General features: G+C 44.0%; 1 protein-coding gene across 2 annotated transcripts in view; it reads left to right on the top strand.

Moving 5' to 3' along the window:
• SESN3 (sestrin 3) overlaps positions 1-17460 on the top strand; it is a 69627-nt gene extending 52167 nt beyond the window's left edge. The window contains exons 6-11 of one of the 2 annotated variants that reach the window (XR_014510191.1): positions 1155-1302; positions 4980-5098; positions 6210-6400; positions 7340-7484; positions 7938-14668; positions 14732-17460. Coding sequence is in view for 1 of the 2 variants with exons in the window: in XM_083436598.1 (XP_083292724.1) it covers positions 1155-1302; positions 4980-5098; positions 6210-6400; positions 7340-7484; positions 7938-8024 (690 nt within the window). In the remaining variant the exon portion in view is untranslated. Of the gene's footprint in view, positions 1-1154; positions 1303-4979; positions 5099-6209; positions 6401-7339; positions 7485-7937 lie in introns of both variants that reach the window. The other variant, XM_083436598.1, reaches the window with a different exon arrangement.
• Positions 17461-18716: the final 1256 nt, after the last annotated feature.

Genomic DNA, 18716 nt, shown 5'->3' with positions numbered 1-18716 from the left:
CTTGGTGTCTTCACTGGAGCCAGCAAAATGACAGGCAGTCTTGAAAAGAGCCTTATTCTGTTGCCCAGGCAGTGTCTGAGGTTGCATCTGAAAGCACTTAATAGCCATGTGAGGTCAGGAGGAATCAGTGGGTTGCTGGGAGGGGCAGACCCATGCCAGAACATGGGAGGATCATGTTACTCCTTTCTTCTCTGTTGCTCAGTTCTTCTCCTCCCAACATCTGGATGATCATAAACATTTTCACCCTCATCCTTAGGGTGACCAAATTCTTCTCTGCTACCGTTTTTATACCAAGTGACAACAGTCTGGTTCCATCCTGTTCCAACCAGAGCCCGCCCCTTTTGTACAGCCCTAAATAGCAAACCTTTCTAGAGGAAGGAGCTACAAAGAGCTCTTGGGTTCTTCCAGATGACTAAAAATTGCCTTTTCTAAGATGGCTTTCGCATTCCTTACCAAGGATTCTGCTGGCCATATAAATCATGCAATTATGTTTATGAAACGTCAGTAGGCAGAGGTAACGAATGGTTTTCATGCTGTAATAGTGACTTACTTATGAAATGAAAAGTGGCTTTCTCAAATGATGTGTCACAACTTCTTTGGGATACTAAAAAGGGGGGATAAGATATCATTGACTGGCTTAGAGTAAAGTGATAGGGGCTCTTAGGGGCTGAACTGGCAAATGCACAGCAGCATATTGGACTGGAATTTGCAAAGAAGAGCCTGGCACAAAAGAACTAAAGGAACGGGGTGGGTATGGTCAGAGCTTGTGGGTTCTGCAGCTGCATTTCAAACACAGAAAGTGATTCTAGACCCAAAAACAAGCTTCCGGAGGTTCTCTGCTTTCATTTTAAAACAGAAAGGAAGTTTCTTTCTCTTAACTGCTTTTACAATACACTTAAACATCTGTGGGCAATGCCTGCTGAAATTCCATTAGCCAGAGGAGCGGCTGGATCAGATTGGTAGGATTTTTTAATGGGCCCCAGGAACGTTTGCATGATTTAGGCAGCACACAAAACTTGCTTGGCGCAATTTTAAATCTGTTAGTGCATGCAGTGCACAGACCTGAGCGTCTCCCCAAAAATGTTGTGTATGGAACTGGGGGCCGGAGAGGGAATGATCTGTATTTGATCCTGAAGGATGTGATGTGTTTCTAGATCTCAGATTCTTTAAGTGAGCTGGAGGCCCTGATGGACAGAATGAAAAGGCTGCAGGAGGAGAAGGAGGACGAGGAGGCCTCTCAGGAGGAAATGGATACTCGCTTTGAAAAGGAAAAGACCGAGAGCCTCCTGGTTGTCACTGAAGGTACTGCTCCTTTTCATTTTAGTTGCTTTCGTTTAATCCAGTTTTCAGAGGTTTTGCTGAAGAGCAAAGAACACACACAACCAAGTTAAATAAAAACAGATGGAAAGGAAAACAAGAATTCTCCACTTTCTGATGTTTGATTGGAGCCAAGTTATACATGCAGAGGAATCCATTTTCTCTGGAATAAAGCTATACACTAGGTCAGAGGCTGCCTGTTTCATAGTATCATAGAATTGTAGCGTTGGAAGGGACCCCATGGATTATCTAGTAGTCCAACCCCCTGCAATGTCCAATGTGGGGCTTGAACCCACCAACCTGAGATTGTAAAAGTCTCATGCTCTACCAACAGAGCTATGATTGCTCCCCTGTTTAAGAACAACAACTTGCCCATAGAAAAGTAGCTTGACAGCCTCTAGCTTAGCCTTCTTTCTGACATGTTACTGTTAAAAAATGAAATAAATTTGTGGAGAGTTTTGGAACATTCTTCAGCCTGATTAACCACCTGTGGCTGAAGCAACACAATATCTAGAAGGCTAATCCACAGGGCCTTCTTCTGTAGGTAAATAATCCTTAGGAAAGAGGTTTATTTGGGACCTTGAGAAGATTTCGGAATGGCCTTTACACACTTGACATGAATAACTGAACCATCTTTGGTGACATGTATGCCTGTTTTAACAGCATTAATATTTGCTTTAGATTCCCCAAGAGCTTATAGGGTTATGTGCATATAGAAAATACCTTTTTCTTACTGCATTCATGCTATAAATGTTTAGAGAAAGAGAACTTGTCAGAGCTGCAGGCAAAATGCCCATAATTGTTCAGATGTTAGTGTCTGAAGTAGAATGGTGGTTTTGACATCTGGTTCAGGTGGAGTTGACATTTATTAGCAGAACATTTGCTGGGTGGAGAGTTTGGCCTTGAATTTAACACCTTAGAGCACTTTCTCCATCACACTTCTGTGCTGTTTGAGTCCCGTTTTTGCAGGTGAGTCCCAGTTCAACCCAACACAGGGCCAGTTGAGTGATGCATTAAAATGCTGTAGCCATAGAGGAAGGTGGCAATCTTGGGGAAACCAAAAAGGTTGGCAGGCAACTGTTGAAGACCAAAATGGCACATCAGCTCCAGACAATCTTATGTTGGAGCCAATCCAGGCACACATGATGCTTGAAGAGTTAACTTAAAGATAACACAAAAGATTTTAGATTTTGAAAGTGACTGGTGGCTAACACAGCCTAAGAAACTCAGTTAGAAAGTGGTCCGTTTTTTGTTTTGTGAACTAAAAATTTCCTTGTGCCTCTTAGAATGGAAGAGTTCAAAAGCAAGCAAGGAACTTTAAGGTGGAAATTATTTCATCCCTGACGGTCAGCGTCTAATAGCCTAGTCATTAAAAGAAGCAGAAGCAGGCATGGACCTCCTTTCTGCATTAGTTCAAAACAGATTGCAGGAACCAGGAAACAAAGGATAAGCCCAGGCTCAATAGCTCATTCTCCCCCCCCCCCCCCCACTGCACTGAGGACCTATTTGGATGGTTGCCAAGCTGATTTCTTCCCACACAGATTTATGTTTTGATTGGCTAATGAGCCAGAAGGGAGGATAAAGGCAGCCTTGTGATTCTTGGATCAACTGATTCCCCCCCTCCCCCCGGGTAGTGATTTTTCTAGCAGTAGACACAGGAGACTTTCCCCACCCAGGCTCATTAGGGCTCCTGAAAGCGAGCCAAGCTGGACCATCAAGGTCAACTGCAGTAACTTTGCAGCAGTCAGCTCTCCGGAAGTGTGATTAATGCGCTCAAGCCGCTTGGCAGACAGGAGGCGACGAGGTGGAGATCATCTCTGGATGGGAGCAATTGGCCTTCCTTAGTACTGGTGTTGCTGAAGTTCTTCCATGCTGCTTGGTTACATAGCCATAAATCAACTTGCTGAACCCTTCCGCTCTAGCCAAATGGCTCTAATTTAAAGGGTTGGGTCGCCTGGATTTCTTTTTTCAGTGCATCTGATATCCCACAGTACATGACGCCAGGGTGGTTCATGATTGTCCCTTACTGATTCAACAGGGCTACCAATGATTACTGCCAGACATGCTCAGGCTGTGGCATCTCTTGTCATGTGCGTGGCTGGCAATCTTGAATTGGCGTCATGAGAAAGGACCTCTGTCCTTCTACAGGGGCTTTCCCCCTTCTTAAAGTGAGCCCCAGGGCTTAGGCGAACACCCCACTACGATACACAACCATTGCTGTGATTTGAGGCTTATGTGTGTATATGCCTGTTCAAGTAGCCTCTTTTTAGCTGGTCCCTATCCACCCCCTTTTCTGGACTTAGGTCTGTTTTATTAATTAAATGTATATTCCAGCTTTCCTCCAAGGAGCTCAAGTTTGCATGCATTTCTCCCTCCCTATTTTATTCTTGCAACAACCCTGTGAGGTAGATTAGACTTAGACACTGTGACTCGCCCAAAGTCACCCAGTGAGCTTCATACCTGAGTGAGAATTTGAACCTGATCTCCGAGGTCCTTTCTAATCATCGAGGAGCAGGGCTTCCTTGCCCAGGCGTTGTGTGCATAAGGTCTTATTCAACTGTAAGGTTCTGTGTGCAGTGTGGGAGAGCACAAGACCCCCAAGCCTTGGTCCCATACCATTGCATGTATATACTGCACAGTATTCCTACTAACCGAGTATAATATTTATGATCACCTGGTTCTTAAATTTGACTTAAAATTTGACTTAAAACAGTTAAAACAATGTCTCTTAGAATAATAGAATTCTAGAGTTGGAAGGGACCCCGAGGGTCATCTAGTCCAACCCCCTGCAATTCAGGAATTTTGCCCACAGCCATCCCTGGGTGGGCTAGAACCACCAGCCTTCAGGTTGGTAGCCAGACAAACTGGCCCGTTGCACCACAGGAGGGCTCTTCCATTCTTGATTACTTTGAACATCTCCAATCTGTTTCCTAGCGGCTCCTTGCCTTGCCTCAGGGTTAGTTAGTTAGTTAGTTAGTTAGTTATCTCACTCCTCAGATGTCTCAACATGATGTACAGAATGCAATGAAAATGCCAAAAAAGAGAAAGTTTTAAACAATATAGCACGATAGGTAGGTTTAAAAGCAATACATAGTAGACACTCATGGCAGAAGCCACCTCGCTGGGAAAACTTGTTGGAACAAAAGTGTCTTTGATTGTTTTCAGAAGACGCAGCAAGTGGGTATCTATTGTGGTTCTACAGAAATGTTACTGCTCAGAACAGGGACAGCCACACTATCCAATTCAGGCCCTATTCATAGTTAGACCCATTGAAATTAATCCACATATGTTGGTCATATTAATTTCAACGAGTGAGTAGGACTAGCATTGGATTCAGCCCTCAGCCTCTATTATGTGTGTTCAGTGGGGAACAAATCTTCAGTGGTCTCGTTGTTGTTTTGCCTGGCACTGACCTTTAAAAGGTCAAGCAGCTAACCCAAATCAGAGCCATTGCTTTACTTCCGTATGTAGAAATAGTGCCAGGAAGAATAAAATGGAATGCCACTCCAGAGAATACTTCCCATTAAGTACCTTATTGTTTATTTTTAATCAACAAGATTTATATACTGCTTAATTGACAAAAGAAGCTTCTAAGTGGTTTACACCTTGGAGGAGGAATGAGAAGAGTACACTTAATTGGCTTCAATATTTTCCTTTGGCAGCATTTGACGATGAAATAGTTTCCACAGCCGACGTTTCGCGCTATGTTGAAGATCCTGGCTTTGGGTACAAAGACTTTGCCAGGCGGGGTGAGGAGCATCTTCCAACTTTTCGAGCCCAGGTGCGTTTAACATGGTGTAGCTTACGTTTGTAACCCTCTGAAAAACCAGGTGGTTTATTGCATGAGGTCAGAATGCAAAATTTCCAGATAGCATACTCGCTACGCAGTGGCTCGGATCTAGAGATAAGTGAATTTAAGGAAGTTTGTGGGACTTCTTCCCACCTGCAGCCATGCATGTCCCCCCAAAAGCCTCAAGGGCATGGGGACATTCCCTGAACAATGTGGAATGGGGCATGGGGGACTTCGAGGGAGTGGAGAATTCATCCCAAATCAGGCAGATATCCACCCAGTTTGGGGCCACCCATGATCTGATTGAGTTCAGTTAAATAAATATCACCTTGGAAGCTTCAGAAGTTCCTGGCTGTCTTGCGATGCCTTGTTAACAGTTAACTTGGAAAAACATAAGAGCCTTTCCCCAAATTACCCTGATTTGCTTTGTAATTCAAGGTACAAACAAGGCCAGTGCACACCCCTATTATCTACGTGGGTTTAATGTTCACTCTTAATATACCTGTCACAGTTACCACAGCTGAAAAGTCATTTTCCAAAATTAAGCTGCTCAAAACTTCCACGTAATGGTCGGTGCAACTTAAAGTTGATTCGAGACAGGCTTTCATGACTCGCTGTTCTTTCAGTAGAGAATAAGCAAGTACATCAGTTGGGTATTCCCAAAAATCACGACAAGTTTGCTCATCTCAGAGCAAGAAAGAGGTTTTACATTTGAATTCAAAAGTTATTGATTTTTTTTTAAATAACAACAATAAATTGATTTTCATATTCTAATATAACTTCATTGTGTCTATTATTATTACATATAAATTTGCACTTACAGTTTATATACATTTTGATGATACACGGTTCCTACTTAATTCAATTTCTTCTCTTGATAATGCTTCACCTTAAATCAGAAGTATGCATTTGGATACAGGTGCATAATCAGACTAAATTGGGACCCCCTTGCCCAGTGCATTTCACACAAGGGCACACAACAAATTGTGACCTCCACTGTTTTGCTTCAGCAGTAGAACGGCATCGTGTGTCTTCAAAACCATTCTGCAGTACTGCTCAAACATGCCATGTACAAATTGGTAGTCTTTGTGCTTTTCTGCAGGACTATACCTGGGAAAACCATGGATTCTCCCTTGTGAACAGGCTTTATTCCGACATTGGGCATCTCCTGGATGAGAAGTTCCGAATGGTCTATAGCCTCACGTACAACACTATGGCCACACATGAAGATGTTGACACAACCATGTTAAGAAGAGCTTTATTTAATTATGTTCACTGTATGTTTGGAATCAGGTATGTCACCAACTGATCTGGCTAAATAAGTGCACTTCTGGAGGTGTTCTGTGATTGGGGTGCTGCTTCAGGTTCAGAATGCAGCTATGGCTTATATTAAAGAGGCTTGTATGTCCTTGGTTTCAGGAATGAAGTTGAGGGCTAGGATTGGACCAGTGGTTGCATTTTGCTTAGCACAGGCCTAAGCATTCACAATAGCATGTTTCAAGTGGAAGGGAGAAAGAGTGGATAAAAGGGTAAAATCATTTGTCTTCCCTCCACCCTGTAAGGTGTTTGCAGTATTTATCAGCATAAATACAGGGACAACATGGGTGATGTTGGGGTGGGCGAAGTATTCTTCAACCAAGCAGAACAGTAAATTTAGACACACTCATGCAACATGTGTTCTGGAATCAAAGACCCTCGAGTGATTTCTCTAGGGTGCATATAAAAATCTGTTGGCCAGTTATTTGGAAATTAATTGAACAGTAATCTTCTGGGTTCCCCTTAGCTGTTCAAAATGACTTCCAGGAAGCCAAAGGGCTGTGCAGTCCATTTCCACCATAGAAATGTGTGTGTGTTCAGGATGGGAGTCATGGTTGTCATCATCTGAAGCCTGTCAAATGTACAGTGTGAATTGGGCCCCAAGAATCTACAAGGTTGTAAATTATATTCAAATCAATTTAGCGCATTATTCTTTGTGGCCTCTGTGCAGTTCCAAACATGGGTTCTGCTGGCTACTGGAAGAGCTGTACAGGTCAGCCACCTGTCTTGCCCCCCTTCCTTTTGCAAATCTAGTTGAACAATACCAGCCTGGCTTTAGGAGACTTATCATCTGATCTTCAGGCAGATTTACCCCAGCATATGCTTTTTAAAAACAATTGTGCAGTAGAAAGGTGTTCTTTTTAAAGATGTGCATGCTCAGAAAAGAGAGATTCAGGCCGGCTTAATCTTGCTTAGGTATGATGACTACGATTATGGAGAAGTTAATCAGTTACTTGAACGGAGCCTGAAGGTTTACATTAAGACAGTGACCTGCTACCCAGAGCGAACTACCAAGCGCATGTACGATAGCTACTGGCGCCAGTTCAAGCACTCGGAGAAGGTGAGTGTCTCATTGATGGATGCATGAACCAGTGTCTATGTGTAAACAGGGGAAATGGCATTGTTAAGAAAGGGAAGCTTCCATATCCATAAATCCGAAGTTCATATTTCATTAATGTGAAGTTCTGCACTGCACAGCCACCAAGAGCGAAACTTTGGGGTTGCCACATCACACTACTATGAAACACACATGCACGCACACACACACACACACGCCCCCCCGCATGACAAGGTAGTACGAAAGATCGTCTCTGCGATGGCTTGTTCACATGTGCAAGTCACTGCTGGATGCTGCAGTCTGACAAGTGGCAAACCCATTTATCACAATCTCAACTCGGGAACGATAAAGCTGAAAGAAATATAAATGCCCTTTGGTTGACCTCATGGTGAGCTACGGCATTTATGTCTTTTTAAAAGATGCCATCATCATGTTTTGTTTGAATCTTTCCTGCAGGTCCACGTGAACCTTCTCCTGATGGAAGCGCGCATGCAGGCAGAACTCCTTTACGCCCTTCGTGCCATTACGCGCCACTTGACCTGAACCGCCGTTGCAAGCGTGTGAAGAAAGCTTCCAAACAGATGTGCAGAAACACCTGCCTGTGGTGTAGCATCAGGTTATTGGATTCTCTAGTGTCAAAAGCTGAAGCCGCCTTCCTAGCGGTGGTTAACGTGCAATGATCTATATATTTCCCCCCCTGTTTTCTTGATGCTTAACATTACTAACGATAGCAAAAATAGCACTGAGGAACACTACTTCTTAAGTTGTTTCCAGTTGGAGTATTGGTCACAAACCCTAAAACGGTTTGTTATATTTGATTCTTTTGCTACTTCTTCTCACACTCGGAAGAAAAACACTTGTTGGTGCATCTTCCGAGCTTCTGTTTCTACCCACTTTTTCCTGCAAATGGAATCCAGAGCGAAGGATTTTATTTTATTTTCTCCTTTTAGTTCTTTCTAGAATATTAATGCAGCTTTCCTGAATCCAGTATGTGCTGTGTTTAAACTGAAGTGCTCAACTGGCTTATTCTTAGAGTTTTCTTAGAATTTTAGTACTCTGGCAGTAGTTTGGAGGCTGTGTGAAAGCTGATGCAACTATTGTCTGCCTTTTTTTTTTAATGTGAAAAGAACTGCTGCGAATCTTGCAGCATGCTACTGAGACACAGCATTCAAATGCTTTTTTTTCTGAACGAAGAGGGTTTTCTACCATATCCATTTCAACTGTACATAACCAGTTCAGGGATTGCATTCTTCTGTGTTGCCTACAATTGCTCTTTCTGCTGACCCTAATGATGCTTGAATGGTACTTACTGCCCAGCCAGCAAGCCAGTTTAACTTGGGATATCTGAACTTTTAGAAGTTGGACTTTAAGAGTTTTTTAAAAAAAGTTTAGAAATCCAGGTTCGTCCTTAACTGGTTCATTGATCTGGTGGTAATGTGATGCGTGCAAATCCAGCACACGCACGCGCACATGCCGTCTGATCAAAGAAACCAAAAAGCAATCTGCAAGAGCACATTCTCTTAAAACTGTAAAGAGCTGCCTTGTGCTGAATCAGGCCACTGGTCTGTCTGTTCTGGTCCTCCAAAGTTGTGGGGAGAAGTCTTTCCCAGCCCTCTTACCTGAGATGGTTTTAACTGGAGATGTCAGGGATTGAGCCCAGGACCTTTCGCATGCAGAGCATGTATTAGTCGCTTAGCTAGATTCCCCCTCCCCTGAAAGCTTTGCTCGTACGACACTGTCTTTTACTGAGTCAGACTTGTCTGTTCTGACCAGCAGTGATTCTTTGAGGTCTTGGGTCACGATCGTCCCTAATCTTTAACTCAAAGTGTCGGAGACTGCACCGGGGACCCTTCTACAAACAAAGAGTGTGCTTTGCCCCTGAGTTGCAGACTCTTTTTGCTCCACTGTCACCCCCCCCACCCCACTTCTCAATTCAAGGGTAATTATATCAGTGTTCAGCTTAAGCTTTGGGGAAATCAATTCCCGTCAAATACTTTTCAGAACGCTCTGCAATATTTTCAAGCTAAGAATCATGTTTCTATACGTTGACATGAGTGAACAAAGGAAGTGCAATATTGAGCAGAAGAGCGAGCCTTTCCTTAACCAAGTCGCTGCTGAAATGTCCCGCTCCACATGGCCGCGGTGAAAAATGGCTTCTCCTTCCCAGACTTTGGTAGTGTTTGCTGCGAACAATCGGCTCCTACTTGCGCACCAAAGCATTGGTTTAATCGGATGTCCCCAAGCCCTTCTACACCTTCCTTCTAGCGGGGGAGACCCCATGCAAGCACCATAGAAATGAATGGAGGAGGTGCCAGAGCAGTGCCGGGCCGATTGGCTTGTGCCCATGGGCAGATGTCATTGTTGGGAAAGATAAGTGAGAGCCAAGAGAGTCCTGCCCTTGCATTGCTTGACTACACTGATTACTTTTTCCCTTCAGGGCACAAATGTCTTGGTTTTTAGAGCTTTACCTTCTTGCATTAATGATCCAGTGAAGTGCCTAAAGAGAGCACAGAAAGACAAGACATGATAGAGACTTTCACGTGACTGGCTTGCTTCAGGAAAAGCTAGTCTCAACTGAGTCCCCTTGAAATCAACACTGCTTAGGCCCAGCGGGGCTTGGAGACCACCCCTTTGTGTCCCACTGCCAGTATCTGGGATCCAGGAAAGGAACCTTAACCTGCCCTCAAGTCTTTTGGGTAGTCTATAAAATGATTTAAGCCCCAGTCTTTTCCTCTCTTTTGATTTTTACAAGACTCAGTTGTGACTAACTTCTGCTGAATTGATATTGATGTCAGATTTTTGTGTCCCCCTGAATATTTATTTTTACCTGCTTTTATACACATTGGAAATGAATGAGATGGACCTTCATTCCAGTAGGCTGTAGAAAGCAATATAGAATAAGCTTGTACATTGAAGACTTCTGCAGTGGTTTCTTTCATGAGAGCAATTTTGGAAAGTTAAAAAAAGAGGGGGTAGAGGAACTAAAGTTTGGATGTGGTTATTTTGTTGGGTTTATTTTAATTTTTTTAAAAAATTTACTTGATCCTTCTCTCTCTTAACGGCTGTGATGTTGTGTGATTGTCCTGCGACACACACACCCCTTGGCTGCTGAAAAAATTGTTGCTTTGAAGAGACGTAACCTTCTGCGCTTGGAATTGCCAGGGCTGTTTTGACATGGAAACTCTCCCAGACGATATTGACACTACAGATTCGTATTGGCTGCATGTGTTGCTCCTCCTAAAGAAGTCTGGGAATTGCAGTTTGGGAATAGTGCTGTGAGGGCTTTCTCTTAAAAGACACCCCCAAACACACACTTCCCAAACCAGTTCAGCTTCCCAGGAAACCGTTGAAACCTATTGGAGTCAGTAGTGTGTCCTTGGAAGGAAATGACTACATTGATGACAAGTTACTGAATGAGCAACGCATTGCTGCCGAGGATGAATGGGAGCTCACTGCTCTGTCTGTGCATGTGAGAAACCGGGAGGGGTGTGTGTGTGTGTGTGTGTGTGTGTGTTTTAAAAAGCCAAATCGAAATCCAGCTAAAGTTAAGCTTTTTGAAGGATGGCGCTGGATTTAACAAGATCATTCAGCCATCTGCACCTGCGGTCTGCAACGGGGATGGGTTGTGCAAACGCTGCCTGCAACTTACCTTTATGGGCTGTGTTTGGCATGACGCCATTGCAGAAGCTGGAAGTCCAAAGGTTGATTTCGGTGGAAGAGTTTGAGGGCTCCATTGGAGACTCCCTGGGACTTTTAAGGCGCTTAACCCTGACTGGATTTGAAGTGCAGCGAGGGGCTGACAGGTCTCCACCAAGCACCTCCCTGGTGATTGTGGGAGGGGGAAGGAGCAACTTCTGCCAGGGGAACTTCTGCCCCTTTCTATCTTTCTTTTACCCTTTGCTGTTGTTCCAGGCACTTGTTTGCAGGTTGCAGAGAAAAGCCAGGCAGGGCGTGGATGCAGGGAAGTCAGCTAGGGAAGGTGTGAGCCCGCTGGCCCCACGGCTCTTCAGGTATAACATCTGTCTTCACCTTTAGAGGTAGAGACATAAACAGACTTTGTATGTAACTGTAAGAGCTTAAACGTTTTCTTCAGAGCAGTCGTGGCTTTTCTTCTTAACAGGGAGGCTGGTGTTCCAATTGCAGAAGCATTAGTGCCTTTTCTTGTAGACTTTTTTTATTGTTCGAACTGAATAGTCATCTCAGTGAGAGGCAATTAGATTTTAAATCAATAAGACTGTTGGTTTCTCCCTCTCTCTCTCTCTCTCTCCCTCTCCCTCTCTCCCTCTCTCTCTCTCTCTCCCTTCTGTGAAATATATATAAAGTGAATCCATTAACAGGAGCGTAAACTTGATTTCACGTGATTTCAGACCTACATGTGGTATCCAAGGTTGGGACCTGCTGTTTTGAAAACCAGTTTGTGTTTTTTCCTTAGAAATAGAATGGCAAACTTGAATGTTAACAAAATGTTTCAAGGTGATGATGTTTGATTCAGAGTAGACATTTTATGTGGTCATGATCTGGTGCATAGCTTTATATACTCAAATGTGATGGGGTTGTGTGTGTGTGTGTGTGTGTGTGTGTGTACGTGTGTGTGTGTGTTCTTAAATGCTGACATTCAGAGTAGGCATCCAAGTGAATATGATTGTACTTCTTTGCTTGACATATACCCCTTAAGCTCACAGATGTGCCAAATTTAAAAATGTGCAAAATCTATTTTTTTATAAAATAGCACATGTGAATGAATCGTCAAACTTCATGGATGTAAAAAACGTATATCATTCTTTTGCAGTGTAGGCATAGTTGGGGGTTTGTTTTTCGTTTTTGTTTTGCTTCTTCTAGTATGGCTTTGGATTATGTGTCGGCAACTGGCCCCCTTGGGCCAAAATCTGTCCTAGTTGTCAACCAAGGGGCAAAAGAGTGTCATAGGCTGCAGCCATTGGTAGCAGCAGGACTCGGCGGCAAGGGAATCCCCCAGCAGGCTCTGTGGATTATATGGCAGGGTATAAATCCCCAAAGCAAGGGCGGTGGGACTCAGGCTGCCACTTAGCGCATAAAAAGGAGGCCCCTCGAGTGCTTGTTCATTCCCTCTGCTATTTTTGCTGTGGTTGCAAAAATAAAAGATGGCTGCTTCAAGATCTTGTGTCAAGACATCTCCCCACCCCTCCTTTTTTAGGTGGGGAAACGGCATCAAATTCATTTGGGGTGGGAGACAGATAGGCTCACAGGTGGAATTGCACATACTCGGTAGAGAGAGAGGAGTTTCAAACATGAGCCTGCAAGTGCAGATGTAGGAAATAGGTGTATGCGTGGGGAAATTCCAGATTCTAGCTCCAGTAAAGAAACAAACAAAAAATAAATAAATCACGGCATATTGGGGAGGGGCAGGGGATCAGGTCATTACTGCCCGGTTCCAGGGTATGTTTACTCTGAAGTAAGTCCCACTGTGTTCAGATGCCCTAATCAATTCACAGAACTGGCTTGCTTAAATAGTTTCGCGTTTGGTGTGCAGCGGGCTTCTGATTTGCAGCAGCTGCCAGGCTCAAAAGCAAACGGACTGTTACGTGATTTGATGTTAACCGAACAGGTTTCTAGGTTCCCTGCATATTCGGCCTCCCCTCTGCAAGCACAGGCACACATAGCATGGTTACTACTTGAAATTTTGCCCAAGTTCTGATTTGAGGGTCTGATAGGTCATTAGAACAACCCCCCCCATCCCACCTTTGTTTGCCCCACACTGGGGTGCAGCTGTTCATCTGTGTCTTAATGTTGTTGGAAGGCGGTTGAATGATACCTTTCTTGGCTACTAGTGCCAATCCACTCTTCTCAACTGAGTCTGCTTCAGTTGGTCATTGCTAAGTAGCTGGTGCCGCTGTGTGAATAGGATGCTGGACTAGATGGGCATTGGACTGATGCCCAGCTCTTGTGTGAAATCCCTTAAACCATGATGGGGTACACACTTAACACTCCCTGCGTTGAGGAAGGCATGTGCAAACCTCCTGACCAGATTTTTCAAATGAGTATGGTACCTTGCGATCATTCACAGCCGATTAAGATTGCTCGGGTATCATACTATTGGAAATTTGCTTGCTTAAACTGGCCCATCTTAGTTAAGAGGGTGAAATTCCAACTGGCTTTGAACCTTCTTGCCCCCGCCCCCCTCAAAAGAACCATTCGGTTTTTTGATATCCCTTTTTCAAAATTGCTGACATTTTAAAAGTGTGCTTCTTTTGTTAGCAAGTGAAGCATTCTTTGCACAAATGAAACAGAAAATTGGGCCTGCATTATAAAAGGAACACAGAGTCCCATCATATGAAGAGAGATTTCAACACAAACATTTGCTGAATGGCATGGGGCCATTTTTAATGGCGATTTCTGTCAGAATGCTGTTGTTGGAGTTGGGAAGGTGGATTTGCGGTATTTTGGGCTCTGCTTTCTACAGCGCCAAATAAATTTAAAAAGTTTCACATTTCCCCCACAAACCTCTTCTAGATTTGTATGCTCACAGGTCTATGCGTCAAAAGGTGCGCACCTTATGAGACAGGAATAGTAGAAATCAGAATTGGCATGTGAGGTTCTTGCACAACTGTACGGATTTCCCACCTCTGTGGAGTGTACATTTTCCTCTGCAATTGGTGTGGCAGGACTAAATGAAGAGGGTGCCAAACATCTGCCACAGATGTTTGTTACAAAGCAAGGAAAGCCACAAGTGGATATGGGTGTGTTTTTTTGTATGCTTGTTTTAGGCACAACCTCCACAACCCTTAAGGCGCTTCCAGACAGCCTGTTTGTTGAGCACTCATCCAGATTTGTCTGCAGAGAGATCAGGCGATGTGTGCTGTTTATTGAGCCTTCATTCTGATTTGTTTTCAGGGAGGTTAGATGACGATTGTGTCACAGCAAGTGTTATTCCATGCTTAGCAGTGCATTTCTCTGCCCCTTCAGTTACTGCAAAAAAAAATCTGATCCTTTTGGGAAGCAGGTTTGTTGGACAAGAGCTCTCAATAAACTTCATGAATTTGCCAGCCTGTGATTGAATCCCACCTGAAAATAACAGCCGTCTTGAAATGCCTCTCCTCTGGCTTCCCTGAAATAAACATCTTCCGGACTAAGGCCTTCATTTTCTTAAATAACAACCCTCTGTATAAATTTGGTCACAAATGGGAACTTCAACCTGTGGGTCCCCAGATGTTGTTGAACTACAACTCCCATCATCCCTAGCTAGCAAGGCCAGAGCTCAGGGATGATGGGAGTTGTAGTCCAACAACATCTGGGGACCCACAGGTTGAGAACCGCTGTTCCAGAGGAAGGCATATGTACTTACCTAAAATCCTTTTTAATTCTTTTATTCTGCTGTTATTCTGCTTTTTATTCTGCTCCCAACAGCCTCCCATCCAAAGGAATGACCAGCTCCACATCTGCTTAGCTTCAATAGTTCAGCAGCCTCGCATGCCCCAAGGCAACATCCAGGAGCCCTTGCCTTTTAAATTATTGTGGAGCTTGGGAAATAAATGAATAAAACTTGTAGAGGCAGTAGAAACCTCAGCTGTATCAGTATTCTGCTCCATGCTATTTTGTCCGAAATGCCAGACCTCTCCCCTCCTTTCCCCTTAATTCTCGCTTCTGAGCTCACAGTAGAAAGAGGTACTCAAGTTAACTGAGCGTACAGTAGGCTGAGATACCAAAGCTATGGGCTGACCAGCCAACCATACAAGGGTAGGATCCAGCCCCCAAAGCACCTTTTTCTGCCCCCTCTCTCTTGGTAGCCCTATCAAATACATTCTGATCAACTTGGGGGTCAGATGTTTCTCCGTAGTTTCGCTTAGACGGCAGCGAAGCAATTGAATGTCCACCTAGCATTCTGCATAGATTCTCTTGGACTTGTTGCTTGCACATTCCACCCGCAGCCTGAATGGCCATCTCGGCACACATGGGCCATTTTTAAATATTTTGTTCAGCTTGGTCATCCACGGGGTGGCAGTGGTACTGAGTGTTCTGGCTCCCAGTGAATGCCTGCAGACTATGGTGACCCATAAGCTGGCCACCCCCTGGTTTACATAATCCTTTAGTCCATGCATGGGGTTCTCTAGGGTAAAAACCAAAATGGTACCTGAACAAATGCAGGGTAGCCAAGCGAATTGACCTTTTTTTTCTTTTCTTAGTTTGAAGTCCTATATGTAGCATGCTGTGAACGTCTTACCTGGTCTCTGCAAAATAATCAGTATTGATGTTGCTTTAATTCTTTCGGCTTCTTTTTTTTTTTTACACCCCCACCCTCCTTTTAAACGTAGTGTCTTTCTAGAAGCTGTGATAGGCCTTTGTGGTCCTTGACTTTGTTACTGTAACTTCTTTTTTTAAATAAAAAAAAAAGTTTGTGAAATGTAGGGCTAACCCGAGTTGGATGGTCCAGTCCTCCAAGGTTGCCCATTTTCAGTTTGTTCGTTCTACATTATGGCTGTACGTAGAATAAGCTTATCGATGATGCAATTTAGGATTCGCACAGCTTTTTTTTTTTTTTTAACGTCCACGTGTATGCATTTTGTACGTGTGTACTGCAGGAGTGGGGAGAGAAAGGTGATGTGTTTTCTATAGGCTTAAGCTTTTTTTCGGTTTATTTCTTTTCCCTTTTGTAAAGTAACTGACTCGGTAAAATCCATAGCCACTTAGGACTGTCCATGCTGAACAGACCTTGCTGTAGAGGCAAGATCACGTTCTTTGTAAGTTTCGAATAGTGACACCCCCACCCCCCCATACCTGGGGAAACGAGCTCATTTTGCACCACACGAGGGGAAAGGTTGTTTCGAAACTAACTGAGTACAGTGCTCGCTCTTGAGTGGATGTGTTGAGGGGGAATGCAAAAGTCTTTGTGAATGGAGGCGATGGCCTCCCATGATCACCCAGGAAGAACCACCATAGAGGTCTAGACGGGCCAGCAAGGCAGTCCTAACTAAGGCTGAGCTCCATAAGAAGGCGCCAGGCCCATTTCCCTTGCCATCAAGGGATGCAATTAGCCAAAGACTATCCTGGGAGGGAAAAGGAGTAGGTCAGAAACTCCTGACCCGACATGTTTGTGAGAGCTTTCCTTGTGCAGAGAAGCTGACTAAAACAAATACACTATTTCCTTAAGAGTGTATGCAACTCATTCAGCTGACGGTTGCCTTGCCAAGCGACTATTGGTTGCCTATGGCTGGGCTATGCCATCTTGGCGACAAGGGATTTAATGGCACTGAAGGGTGGTGGGTTGAGAAGAGGCTAACAGCGTGTCTTTACTACAGCATATATGTCTAGGAGAACTCTTGTTATCTCAGGACAAGTGCAGGATAAAGCTCCTCTGGAGCAACAAAGCATTTCCTACACCCCAGAAATATTTAACTCCAGGAATAGCTGGAGCACTTGGGTGAACCCTAGATCTTGCCCACTCTAAAAGCACCACACCCTTGGGGTGCAAACCCATAAACAACATGGGAAGAATCCCCACTGAGCTCACTGGGGGCTTAGCTATGAGTAGACAGGTATAGAGTTGCACTGTGCGTGTGTCTCTTGCTGCAGTTGTGTCGATTTTAGGACTTCTTGCGGACAGAACCAAGAGTTCAGCTAGCATTTTTCTGACATCCGTGGTTATTGGACAAGCCTATCCAACTGGATCTGTTTGTGTGACTCTTTTTCTTTCTGTTAAGCTTTTAGTTAACGCAACTTGAATTGTATCTGAACAGATGCGGAAGGAACTTTTTAGCGAGCTGAGACAAAAAGAAAAAAAACACACCATATTTTTCAATAAAGGAATTTGTGTGTGCATATTATTAACCTGTTAACAGCAATTCATAAAATCTGCACTTTTTATGAGGTTTTGAAAAATTCTATTTATAGGTACGGAACAATGGGGTTTGTTTAAAAACTGTATAGCGTTTATACTTGCTGAAATTTCTTTCATTGTTATCGGTAGGAATTTTATTGGTTCAATAAAAACTGGCAAGAAACCCCACCCCTGAAATGTGGCGTGTCTTTCTTTCTTCAGTTCAGTGGCTCTCTTGGAAGGTGCTTTTGAAATTAATTTTATATATGGATTTGAGAACCGTCGCGCTGGATCAGAACAAAGGTCCATATAGTCATGAGAACACGAGAAAAGCCTCGCAGGATCAGCCCAAAGGCCCATCTAACACACCATCCTATTCTCGAAGTGGTCAACCAGATAGGAAGCCCGCAAGCAGGCCATGACTGCAAAAGAATTGCTCCCATTAATGCTTTATCAGAGGCATGCAGCCCCCAAAAGTGAAAGTAGAACATAGCCATCATGACTCGTAGCTACTGCCAGTGGCGTAGCGTGGGGGGTGCAGGGGGGGCCGTCCGCACCGGGCGCAACATCTGGGGGTTAGGGTTAGGGGGCGCAAATCCACGGGTTAGGGGGCGCAAATTACTTGCCTTGCCCCGGGTGCTGACAACCCACGCTACGCCACTGGCTACTGCTAGCCTTATCCCCCATGGATTTGTCCAGTTCTCTTTTAAAGCCATCCAAATTGGGGGCCATCATCACTACCTCTGATCCGGAGCAAATTCCATAGGTTTTATTATGCACGGTGCAAAGTAGTACTTTCTTTTGTCCTGAGTTTTCCAACATTCAGCTTCATTAGATGTTCACAGGTTCTAGCCTTAGGAGGAAAACTGGAGTGTGCCTGATTTCACACACAAAAATTCAGTATTAAAACCCAGCTTTCCCCTCTCCAAGCAGGAAGCCAGTTGTGTGACATGAGAGGCTCAAGGCAAGGTGTGGTGCAAGAGAGCCATTTACCCTTTTTGCCCCCACCCATTTGTGAATTAAAGGTAAACTGCCTCTAATCATGGAGGTTTTGTGCGGCTTGTTGTGACTAATAGCCATTAATAAGGCACATCTTCCATGGGTCTTATCTTTCTTTTAAAAGATTCTGGCCACCATCACGTATTGTGGTAATGAGTTTGTGTAAATCCCATGCACCTGGTGTGTAGAAGTACTTCTTTTGCCCCGAAACGTATCTCCACACAGCTTAATTAGAATGTAATTAGCTTTCCAGAACTATCTTCCTAATGTTTCAACTTCTTGCTGTTACACACTTAAAAAAACCCAAAATACACAGCTAACTTGATGTGTTTTGCCATGCCTACACCTTTCAAAAAAGAGGGATTCCACATTTTAATCCATGGGGTGTGATTAAAAATCCTTAACTTCGGCTGGATCGTGCCCATTATTCCCAGGAACCACAGTCG

Source organism: Podarcis tiliguerta (genome assembly GCF_965153285.1).
Source record: "Podarcis tiliguerta genome assembly, chromosome: 4".
Taxonomy (NCBI): Eukaryota; Metazoa; Chordata; class Lepidosauria; order Squamata; family Lacertidae; genus Podarcis; species Podarcis tiliguerta.
This window is presented reverse-complemented; position numbering and strand designations above follow the sequence as displayed.